This window comes from Plenodomus lingam (assembly GCF_022343315.1).
Source record: "Plenodomus lingam strain CAN1 chromosome Unknown contig_26, whole genome shotgun sequence".
Classification (NCBI taxonomy): domain Eukaryota; kingdom Fungi; phylum Ascomycota; class Dothideomycetes; order Pleosporales; family Leptosphaeriaceae; genus Plenodomus; species Plenodomus lingam.
This window is the reverse complement of record NW_027093941.1, coordinates 229,510-242,685: the sequence shown is the minus strand read 5'-3', so window position 1 is coordinate 242,685 and position 13,176 is coordinate 229,510. Positions and strand designations below refer to the sequence as shown.

General features: G+C 33.4%; 1 protein-coding gene across 1 annotated transcript; it reads left to right on the top strand.

The window, feature by feature from the left end:
- Positions 1–12,557: 12,557 nt before the first annotated feature.
- IAQ61_006363 (uncharacterized protein) lies at positions 12,558–12,797 on the top strand (the record flags this gene model as incomplete). Its single annotated transcript, XM_003837668.2, has 2 exons — positions 12,558–12,665; positions 12,718–12,797. Exons 1-2 carry the CDS (start codon positions 12,617–12,619, stop codon positions 12,795–12,797), a joined length of 129 nt encoding a protein of 42 aa, XP_003837716.1. The 5' UTR covers positions 12,558–12,616.
- Between the last annotated feature and the right edge of the window lie 379 nt (positions 12,798–13,176).

The following is a 13,176-nucleotide window of genomic DNA, read 5'->3' as shown; positions in this document are numbered from 1 at the left end:
AGTAGGCTAGTAATAAAGTCTAGTGTAACCTCCTTAAAGATTTCTCTAGGGACTAGTAGTAGTAATAGCTTTCTATATTAGCTATACCTTAGAGCCTTACTCCTCTAGTAAATAGTATATATTCTTACGTAATCCTAAATATCTTAATATAGAGTAGGCTAGTAGTATATCCTCTTAATTAGCTTAAGCGTCCTATATATACTAAAGTAGCCTACTATATATAAGTTATAGTTCTAGAATAAAATCTCTTACCTAATAGCTAGTTCCTCTAGAATATATATTCTACTATTATATCTTAGGACTTCCTTCTTATCTAAGCGCTAAATATGCGCTTTTCTATAGTTTTAAGTACTATCCTTAGGTATTAAGCTTATAACCTATTACTATATAAAGGCGTCCCCCTACTATAACTAGTATAAGGTCTTAATAAGTAATTAGTACTCTACTATTATAGGTTTACTACTAGCTAATACCCTAGCTAGTAAGCGTAGTATATATAGCGTGCACACTATAGCGCTAGTAGTAAGGACCTTTCTAGTTCTATAAACTATAGTAATATACATCTTACACGCGCCTAATAAGCTCTACTTATTTATAAATCTACTTACTCTACTAAGTCTATCCCTTATAAGTAGTTTACTCTATAAGGTAGGTAATAATTAGGTTAGTAATAGGTTCTCCTATATATAATCTACCCTTCTTAAGGGGCTATCTATAGGGTTAGTTTTCCCTAATCTATACTCTACCTTAAAGTTAAAAGCTTCTAGATATATTACCTAATAAGCTTATTATAGGTTTAGCTTCTATATAGCGTGTATCCTATATAGGTTATTTGTTATAGACTAGCCTTAAGGGAGAATGCAATAAGCGTTAATAATAGTATTTAGTATCTTAAAGGAGAGATAAGCCCTCCGCGCCTTTTTATAGGTGTCTAGTGTGTTTGCTTAGTAGTAGTGTTAGACTTAGTCTATCTTGTGTTAGACCTAGGCTTAGGTATAAGCCCAAGTCCTTTACATACCCCTAACCTTCCCCCACAAACTATCGTGAAATTATCTTTCTAGGGGTCTAGGGTTATATCTTTATCCTCTATAATCTATATTAGGCTTTATTACTATATTTTTTAGTTTTATTATTATATCTTTATATTCCTTCCTAATTTATAATAGGCCTGTATATTAAGTAGTACGCGCGTGTAGCGTCTATACGCTTATTTTAGCACCCTACTATAAAAGTTCTAATATAGCTATCCTACCCTACTATAAATTTCCTAAACTTACTTAGTTATATAGTAGGCTTTCCTAACTAATTAGTCTTATCTCTACTCTTTTTCTATTAATCTAGCCTATATAGCCTCTATTATATCTCTATCTACTACTACTAGTACTAGTAGTAGGGATCTACTATAAGGTAGTTAGACCCCGCGCTAGGCCTACTAAGATAAGGTGTATACTTCTAATATTCTCCCTATATTTCCTACACTAACTTTTGCTTAGCACACGTCTCCCTAAACACAGCTACTTAGTAGCTTTATTATTTCTAGTAACTTAGATAATAAGGAGTATAATAGTAGCTTTATAAAGCTACTTCCCTATAATTAGTATATTAACTAGCTTTGTTTTTTTAGCAAGTGTAACTATTAGGAGGGTAGTAGTAAGTTCCCCTTAATTTTTATTTTCTTTATAGCAAGTTCTAACTATGTCTAGGGCGCTTATGCAAGTCCTATTATTGTAGCTATAAGACTTATACTTAGTTAGAAGCTATCCTTACTAATAACCCTAACGTTTACTAAGCCCTCTATAACTAGCTTTAGTTTTATTATAGTTACTAGGAGGATTGCCTTTATATTATAAAGAAGGGGACCCTTAGTACTTTTATAGGGAAACCTACTAAAGGCACCTATTACTAGTTTATACTATAGTTCTACTAGCTCTACTATTATTTTAAGGATCTTATATTAAGGGCTTAAACTAATAACGCTATTACTCTGCTTACCCCTACTACACACTCGCGCGCCTATAATTAGTATTAGCTTAGTGCTATTATTCTATCTACTACTAGTACTCTAGTGTTTCTACTTTAGTCTACTATCACGCCCTTATATAGTAGTTATGGTAACAACAATATTATATAGCTTGCTACTACTACTAGTATTACCTTCTAGCGTATTAACTAGCGTATAAACAAGACCTAGGCCTAAACTAACCTTTGTATTAATAGGCTTAAGAGCGCTGCTAAGCGCACTACCTAAGGTATTAAGACTCTTATTATTAGTATTAAATTTCCCTTATTTCCTTTATATCTATTCTAATATTTATTTTCTTTAGGCCTAGGGTACTATATATTAGCAAGCTATTAAAGTACTACCCTCCTCCTACTACTACTACTACTATTATTTATACTTATTAACTAAGTCGTCCCCTACCTACACTGCGCGCAAGCGTTACTACTATTACTAAGAGATATAGAGGCGTTAGGATAACATAAACAATAGTTTAGGGGGGGCTAGAGGGGGGTTAGTTATAGATAGTAATAGTATAGACACTACTACCTAATTATTAGCTATATTATAAAACTTTAGTAGTAGGGCACTTACTTAGAGTGTTATTAGGATAAATAAAAGATATCTCTAATACCTTTTTACTTCTTAATTATAATAAAGGTCTAAGTTATTATTCTAGTCTCCTTTTACCCTTACTTCCTAGCTTTTATATATATTAGGCTATTATTATACGTAGTATCCCTATACTATTCCTTAAACCTATCTAGAGCCTTAGTATCCTACACTACCTCTAGTAGGTGCTATATTAGATTAATATACCCCCTCTATTTTATTAGGACTTAACACTTTCCTTTTCCTCTTATATTCTTTATATAAAGGATCTCTTCTACTTCCTATTTATCTAGTGTTGTATCTTTATTTTCTAGAGTAACTATTAGACCTAGTTATAAGTCCTAAAGCTTCTAGCTTAGTAGCAGGTTATTAGTAGCTCTCTCTAGTAGATCTATATGTATAGTCTTATATAAGCTCCCTAGTAAGTCTAATACTACTATAAGTAGAGTAGGAACTTATATTACTTTATACTTTACCTATAGCTAGTTAAACTTTTTACTTAGTTAGTTTATCTTTATATTACGCATTATAAACTAAACTATATTACCTTTTAGGAACTTTTTAGCTAGGTGTTAGGACTAGTTTATTACTTCCTATTATTATTACTATTAGAACGCAATAGTAGCTTGCGCTAGCTCTACACCCCTCTATAGGTGTGATAAGAACGCTATAGCCTCTTTATAAGGATTCTTAGGCTTTACTAGTAGTAATATTATCTTTTATAGCATGTCTATAGTATACCTATTTAAAAGTAGATTTAGGCTAATACTAGTTATGCTAGAGTCCCTATTATTAAGTGCAAGTTAGCAGGCTAGAAGGTAGTTAGGCTAGTTAGTCTGCTTAAAGCATACTATTATACGTAGTACTACCTGCACTTCTTAGTTTACCTACTCTATCCTACTATCTATCTAGGGGTAGTATATAGTAGATAGTAACTAGTTTATCTTTGTTATCTAGTATAACGTTATCTAGAAGGATCCTAACTAGTCTAAGCCTTAGTTAGTAATAATAGAGGATAGGAAGCCCTAGAACTACTACTAGTTATCCTAGAAGATTCTTACATAATAATTAGCTATTATAGAGACTATTACTTTAAGCTAAATATATTTAGATAATCTATTAGTAATAACTAATAGGTACTAGGGTTTGCTATCCTCTTTTGCTAGTAGGTTAACTATAAAATCTATAGATATTTAGGACTAGTATTATAACGCGACTAGTATAGGTTATAATAGACCCTATTAGCGCTTCTAGGAGATATAAGCACTATAATAATAGTAGTTTTAAATATACTACGCAACGTCTCCTAATATTCTATCCTAATAATAGTTATAGCGCAGTATTTAAAATATTATATTCTTTCCTAGGTATCCTACTAAACCTAATTTATATACTTGCTATATAATAGTAGTTATAAGGGGTTCCTATATTAGTAACTAAATAACACCCCTCTAGAGCAAAGTACTGTATGCGCTAATTACACAGTCCCTAATCTGTTGCCTTGTGTTAGCTAAAACTAGGAAAGACCTAGCGCCTTTCTAAACTGCATTAAGACGTACTTAGTATGTCTTATCTTCTAGTACTACTTTGTCCTATAGTGTCTACATGTGCAGGTTAGCAAAGAGGCTAGCGCCCTTTAGTAACTTAGACGCCTCCTTTACTTCTAATACTATAACCTAAATTAATTTAGGGCGTATTACTAACTACTATATTACTTTAGAGGAGTTTAAATCTTATAGTTATCTACTTAAGGTATTAGGTTGTCCTGCAAGATAGCTAGGTCTATACTATAGGATATACTAATATTTTAAAAGTTCCTCTACCTAGTAGCACTATTATTTGCTTAAGCTTTAAAGGCTAGTAAAGTACTCTAAGTTTTTATAGTCTATAAATATTATAAATAGCTTATAAACGCTCTATAACTCTACTAACTAACTTTTAAGATATTTAATAATAGTAAGTAATTCCTTGTTATATATAGTGTAGTTTTGTCTCTCTAGCGTTAGTACTATAGAGTAGTAAGTAACTAGGCGCTAGACGCCCTTAACTTTTTGCAATAAGTAACCCCTAAGAGCATATCCTAAATAGTCTACTTCTAATAACATTTCTTTAGCTAGGTCCTATTATATTAATACTAGTCCTAATATAAATACCTTTTTTAGCGTATTAAATACACTTTATTCTTCCTCTCTCTATTAGAATAGGGTGTTCTTCCTAGTTAGTTAGTTTAAAGGTGCTACTATTTTAGAAAACTTTGTAATAAAATTATAGTAGAAGTTAGTAAAACCTAGAAAACTCCTTACCTCTCTTATATTCCTAGGGGATTCCTATTCCTATACTGCCCTAAGCTTTTTAGGGTTAGGTCTAAGTGATTTGCCCGCCTTAATAATATAGCCTAGGTAGTGTACCTCCTTAATACTAAAAGTATATTTCTCTAAGTCTAGGTGTAGTCCTACTTCTTTTAATAGCGTAAGTATACGCTTTACTTTTTCTATATAGTTAAACTAGTTTCCTCCTAAATAAATTAAGATATTATTAAGGTAGGCTATTGTATATAATCTAAGTAACTCTGTAAGCGCAGTATTAATATATTATTAGAAAGTAAATAGCGCACTACTAAGACTAAATAGATATACTAACTATTTATATAACCTAAACTAGGTGCAGAAAGTAGTTAAGGACTTATAACCTTCTACTATTCTAACTTTATAAAAGGTAGCGTGAATATCTACTTTTATAAACTAATTTACACTAGATAGTGTGCGTAAAGTTTCCTTAATAAGTAGTAGTAGGTATTAGTCTAAGGTTATTATGCTATTAAGCATCTAGTAGTCTACACACAGACGCTAACTACCTAATAGCTTCTTTACTAGCAATACTAGAGCTCTAGCTATAGAGGAGCTTACTTAGATCTAGCCCTTATCTATTAATCTAGTAAGTTGTATTCTTAGTTCTAGTAATTAGTCACGCGATATAGGGTATAGGGGACCCTATAGGGGGTTAGGCTAGGTTCTATCTAGGAGAGTTATTAACTAAATATAGTAATCTATACTACCTTAATAAGGTGGCAAACTGCTTGCTAACTCTTTGTTAAATAGGTCCTTAAACTCTTAAAGTTCTAGTAGTAACTTTATCTTTCTAGTTTTATACTTAGGTTTATAGGAAACTATATTACTAGTAATATAGATAGTGTGTATATTAATAGGACTTCCCTTATTAACACTTCCTAGATATTTTATTAGGCGTAAGTTATATATTACCTATAATATATCTAGTATATTTATTGTAAAAATTTATACCTATATATCTTCCTATTAGGGTTCTTAATTTAGTAACCCTGCTATAACTAAACCTAAGATAATAGAGATATAGGTAGGATATAGGCGTCTCCTGCTCTCTTATACTACTATATTTCCTGCCTTCCTAATTATTAATTCGCCTTATAGAATATCTATAACAACGCCCTCTCTACAAAGCTATAGTCTACCTAGTATTAGTTAATAGGAAAGATAAGGTACTATATAAGCTAAAAGCTAAGACTACTAACTATCTAAATTATAGTCTAATACTACTAACTGTGCAATTCTTGTACCCTTAATAATTCCCTAGGTATGTTATAAGGGTTGTGGGGGAATATTAATAAAGGTCCTACTAATCTATCTTACTAACTTTTCCTTAACTACACTAAAATACTAGCACCCTAAATTAACTATTACTTGCACATTCTCTACTCTACCTAGGAGGAGGGGAATAAAGAAGGGAGGATTATTTAACCCTGCCTTAATATCTAGGGGATACTTAATAGCCTCTACTATTAATAATTCCTCTATTATAGTGTCCTCCTTATACCCCTAACTTAGCCTAGGGTTAGGGGCAGCTAGTTTCCTAAATTAGGGCTACTTACTAATACTGCAACTGTCTTAATACCTACTAGTTGTAGTAATAGGGTATTAGGATATATACGCACAAAATAACTACCCTATCTATACTAGGTGTAGACCTTTGCTAGTTTCTGTGTATTAAATAGGTCCTATAGGATCTAGTTAGGATATAATATTAGCAGTTTAGTAGGTATACTTAATAAGGCTGCTACTTCTACTATATTTATATTGCTATCCTAATCTAAGGCAGACCTCTACTAGGGTTCCTTAGACTTACTAGCCTAAAGAAACCCTAGTTCTAGAGAGGCTATTTTAATATCTACTGCAATTATCTTGTATTCCTCTATAGCTATATTATAGTTTATCCTAAAGACTCCCCTATTAAGGGAAACTAAGCGTATATAGCTATTAAGAGATTGCTAAAGTTATAAAAGCTTTTATTTATTATCCTAGTATAAACCTCCTAACTATATAAGAAGCTATATAAAATTTATAAAGAACTCTATAAAAGGCTAATTTTAGCCCTAATATAAGTGTTCTAACGCGACTTAGGCGCGCTCCTGCCTATAGTAGTTACTATAATAGAATACTAGGTAGTTAAGAAACCTGCTTATATCCTAACGCTTACGTGCACTATCCTTAAAGTATAGTGCTATAGCGCGCTAGACTATAGGTAATAACTAGGACTAAATATATATAAACCTTACCTCCTTATCCCTAATAAAGACCTTATCTGCACGTAGTTTAAACTCTATAGTTATTTACTAGGAGGAGAAGTTTGCCTTAGTGCTATTATATAGCAAGCTAACTAGGAAGGGTTTATAATATAAGGTAGGAGAGGGTAGAGGTAGTATATTATTAAACCTAGCGGGCTTAGAGGAGGGTTAGGATAGAATCTAATTGCGTATTTCCTTATTCTATTAACGTAGTATAGCTATTATAGTAGAGTCTTAAGCCTATTATTCTATTAAACTATAGACCTGTTATATTAGCCTTTCTACTATATTAGGTTGCACCTAGTTATTCTAAATATCTAGCGCGTCCATCTCTTATTACTATTATAGTATATTTAGAAGAAGATACTAAAATATTATAGACTAGCCTTAAGGGAGAATATAATAAGCGTTAATAATAGTATTTAGTATCTTAAAGGAGAGATAAGCCCTCCGCGCCTTTTTATAGGTGTCTAGTGTGTTCGCTTAGTAGTGGTGTTAGACTTAGTCCATCTTGTGTTAGACCTAGGCTTAGGCATAAGCCTAAGTCCTTTATATTATTATAGTTACTTAGCACTTATATAGTGTGCTAGGTGCCTTCTAGGTAGTATTACTACTACTTAAAGCTATAAATAATAGCTAGTAGCTCTAAGTTATAGACTTTATAATTTAGCTTAGTAGCTTATAATTTCCTTAAGATAAAGGTAACTAGGTGCTATTTATTATTTTTAAAAAGTTATAAAAGAATACCTATAATAGTAAAGGTAGAAGTATCTATTTCTACTTAAATAGGGCACTTAGTATTAAAGTAGCGTAAGATAGGCGCGCTTAAAAAGTAATTTTTAAGTATCTTAAAAGACTTATCTATAGTAGGTGTCTAAGTAAAGCTATTATCCTTTTTAAGTAAATTAGTAAGAGGGGTAGTCTATATAGTATAGCCTATAATAAAGTATTAGTAGAAGTTAGTAAAACCTAGAAAAGATTATAGTTCCTTAATATTAGTTAGCTATAGCTATTAGGTAATAGTCTCTACCTAAGTAGGATTAGCGTATATACCTCGCGTGCTAATAATAAAGCCTAGAAAGTAGACCTTATTAGATATAAAGGTACACTTTAGTAGGTTAATAAATAACTCTACCTTATATAGTAATTAAAGTATAGCGCGTATAGCACGCTAGTAGAGCGTAACTTTATTACTACTAGTATAGATAAGGATATTATCTAGGTATATAATATATATATAATCTAAGTATTTAATTAAGGCTCTATTAATATAGGCCTAGAAGCTAGTAAGGGTATTAGTTAGCCTAAATAGTATTACTAGATATTTAAAATAACTATAGCGTGTATAGAAAGCTATTTTCTATTTATCTCCTACCTTAATCTATATTCTATAGTAGGCGTTCTAGAGGTCTAGGGTTATATAGTAGCGTGCGCCTAATAGGTAGTCTAGTGTCTCTCTAATTAGTAGGAGTAGGTAATAATCTTTAATAGTAATTACATTTAAACTATAGTAATCTACGCAAAGGTAAAGTATTCTATCTTTCTTAGGAATAAATAGAATAGGGGCCCCTATAGGGCTAGTGCTATAGTAAATCTAGCTATTATATAGCGCTTATTCTAAGTACTCTCTAAGTAGCTTTAGCTTATATAAGGAGAGGTTATAGAGCAGACTATATAGAGGCTCCTTACCTTCTAGAAAAGGAATAGTATAGTCTAAGGACTTAAAATTTAGAGGGGTAGTAGCTACCTCCTTACTAAAGATATTAGAGTAGTCCTTTAAAGTATCTAGTATATATAGCTCTTACGCTATATATACTTAGTAGATATAGGTATTATATTCTAAGTCTATACTAGTAGTCTATAGGATACTAAGAAGTAGTAGGTTAAGACCTAATTATTATATATCTTCTTTTAACTCTTTAGTAGTAATAAGCTAAATACTAGCTACTTTATATCCCTATCTCTAGGCTTAAGAGCTATAGTTAAGGTAAATATATCCTTACTAAAGAAATAGATTACTAAGTAGTAGTAAAGAGCCCTTCTTATTAATATTATATATAGTTATCTATATATAGCGCTTAACACCTATATTATTAGCTAAGTGTACCTAGAGTGTATATACTATATAAGTGCTCTATTACTATCTCCTAATCTAGCCTAACTAAGGAAGCTCTACTCCTTTAATAGGTAGTAGGCTTATTTTAATAGTAGTCTTTTAACTAATTAGGCTAATATCTACCTAAGGGTCTAAGATAACCTATAGTTATCTCTCTAGGGTTATCTCCTTAGCTATACTATATATATACTTTATACCTAGTAAGATATATATTAGAATACGCCTTACTATCCCTAGGTTATTAGTAAGGCTTAAGCTTTTCCTATCTTATTAATATATATAGGGATCTAATTTAGGTTACTACTTTTATACTTATTAGTGTAGTAGCCTTTCTTTTAATATTTAAAATAGGTAATACTATTCTTATCTTAAGGTAGCTTATTTATAGAAGGAGGTAGCTTCTCCTCTAGCTTCTAGTCCTTATATCTAGTATTCCCCTTAGGACGTGTATTATAATTACGTGTTAGAGAGGGTTAGTATAGGTTTTACTTAAGTATAGAGCCTAACGCTATTAAATCCTCTCTTATTACTAGTACTTAGTAGTAGTTAGTAATTACTTGCTATATCTCTAGCCTTAGCTTTAAGAAAAGATACTAGACTCTCTATTATTTAGTATAGGGAGTAAGTTAATCCTCTAGGACTTTAAGGTATATTATAAAGGAGTAAACTATTTAGTCCTTATACTATATTACCTAAGCGTATATTATAGCTACTTTAAGTATATAATTAATAGGGTTAGAGAGTAAGTTAAGTATATACGCCTTAAAATATAACTAGGTTAGTATTATAGTAGTTACTCTAAATATACACTTAAAGTGCGTATACTATAGTTCTTAGGGGTCTCCTACTAAGTACTATATAGCCTAAAGAACCTTATCCTTATTATAGTAGAAAGTCTATAGTAATAGTAAAAAGGCTCCCTTATAAGAGTAAAAGAATTTATAATATTTCTTAAGGGTTTTTCCCTTATATTCTAATAGATCCTTTAGTTTTAGTATACGCTTTAAAGGTAGGGGTGTTAGCGCCCTAGATGCGCCCTACTTGTGCGTATTTTTAAGTATCTTAGGGACATCCTTTATTATACTCCCTATTAAGTCTAGGGTAGTGTCCCTTTCTAGGTTTTTAAGGTATAGGATCTTAGCTTCTAGTTTACATAGGTGTTATAGTTTCTAGAGTTTATTACGTCTCCTTTAGGTAGCTTAGATACGCTTATTAAGCGTTAAGTCTATATCTAGTATAGGGGTTTCCTGCTTATTACTTAGGGGGGAACTACTTACTAGTTCTTTCCTTAGTTATAGCTTAATAGGGGGTAGTTATATTTTTACTAGTAGTACCCCTTAGCTATTTACGCGTATAGATAAAGCTATCTCTAGACTATTAAATAAGAAGTATTATTATATAAGGTTCTAGTTATAGGTAATAGTATTTACTTTATACTAGATAGAATAGTGTAGAGATAGCTATTAGTATAGTATTAATATAAGAATAATACTTATCTTCCCTAAGCCCTACGCGAAGCGCAGGTTTTACGTAGCTTAGGCGCTAAGACACTAAACCTAGCTAGGGATGCACCTAATTAAAACACTATAAGGTGTCTTTACAATAGGGTTATTATATACATAAGGTTAGTTTACACCTATATAGTAAACCTCTAGCGTACTATTCTATAGTAAACAATTTTTTACTATATAGCTATACGCATATATAACATAATAATAAGTCATGATATTTCTACTAATAGGAGGTGATAATAGAGGAGGTGATAATAGAGGTGGTGATAATAGAGGTGGTGATAGAGGTGGTGGTAGAGGTGGTGGTGGAGGTAGAGGTAGTGAAGAAGATTAAAGAATAGAGGGGTAAAATACTTAAATAGTTAGTAAGAAACTAGTTATTACTACGTAATACTAGTAGATTAATAGAAGTAGAAATAAAAGTAGAATACATAGTATAATAAACCCTATTTAGGTTTACTTCTTCTACCTGAACCACTTCTTGGTCTACTTTAGATAAATATGGCTACTGTAAACCGGTTTTGTACCGTAGTGAAACCAACAGATGAATGATCAAGTACGCGACATGAATAGATTCCACGACGCCGTGAGATGGTAGCCAACTGGCTCGCTGTACACGTATCCGAACTTCGTCGCCTACATATTGCCCAGAGCGAAAACTACTACCGACAAGATGTATGTATGCTTCGATTGTGGGAGTTCATCTTCAATTCTGAAGCTTAACCGCGACGCCCATCTCCGATCCCAACATGTTTACCATCCGAGCCCCAGCGTCTGCTCGAACTGCTGCGACAATACCATCAAACATCGACGCCTTCTTCGCCACGACTACCGTACCTGGTGACGGCCACACAACGGATGGTAAACAATAACGACAGTCATATTGAAGGGCAACAACCCTACCTCCCATAGTATGACTAAACTAAGCGCAATGCTCATCACAAATCTCTCCTCTGTCCATGGCGAAGCACAAATCCTGACTACTCAGATTGCCTGGCCTATTCGCGCCTACAATCCTACCACGACCTATTTTACCACTCCCGCAACACCAGACCTGGATATCAAACCCGACTACTTAGATTGCCAGACCTATTGACGCCTACTTTGACCGTTTACACTTCTACTACGACCTCTTCTGCCACTTCCGCAACACTAGGCATAGATGCCAATCACGAAAGTTAAATCGTCAAGCCTATTAACGCCTAAAACGTCCACACTTCTATTACGACCTCTTCCACCACTCCCACAACATCAGATCGAGATACACATCCCGACTAAGCGGATTGCCAAATACGTTACCTCCATCACCTTTATTATCTCATCACTATATTGTAAATGGATAAAACGGCCGACATGCAGCGCCGAAGCTCCAAATATCATATACATTATGAACTTTCCATCCGCATCTGCTGCGTCTACCACACCAAGACATCAACACAACAATAAGGATCCGTTCTAAGTTCAAGTTCAAGTGGCCAGACTTACCAGCACTACTATCTTTGTCATCGGTGCCACTCGTACAATTACAAATTATCACCAAACCAGACCCAATACGACAACTTTGCGCTTAGCCTCGATTCCCGTCATTGATAACACCCTTAGCCCCGTCATTCACGTCATACCTCAGTCCAGTAACAACCATTATATACTCTCTCGTCAGCATTAGCACTGGTCATGGTCTTCAAGAATTCACCCTCTCAAAAAAACGAAATCACTCTTCAGGTGGCACACACGAGATCGGATATAAAAACATCATCCTGGAACATGATCAGTCGTTAGCCATGACTATACCACGGCCTGCGCTTATTAAGAATGCAAAACTCCCGCAAGGTATGTAATAAGAAGGTCTAGAGGATTGACGAGCTAATGAAATACAGTTCAGTTTACGACGACAAGCATTCATACACAAGACACGCGAGCTTGGACAAGGATATTGCTGCAATGCAGCTTCCATCTCGTTAAAGGCGGCTATGCTACAATATGATCCTAGATGCCGCAATGATACAGTTTCACATTTTTTCTACGTGAGATATCGCGATATCAAGGTGGATATTATATGTACTGCAATTTCAAGGTAGGTGTAATATAATGCGATAGTAGGGTAGGTATCGAAGTGGGTATCGAGGCGGACGTCAAGCGCGATATCCATATATCGCGATATCAAGGTAGGTATCAAGGTGGGTATCGAACGTGGTATTGATATTTCGCGATTTCGGGGTAGGTATCACGGTAGATATCAAGCGTGGTGTTGATACATCGCAATATCAAGGTGGGTATCAAGCGTATGTTAGCTGAAGCAGTTGAATTCGTGTCGACAGATTGTCCCGAGGAGAAGAAGTGA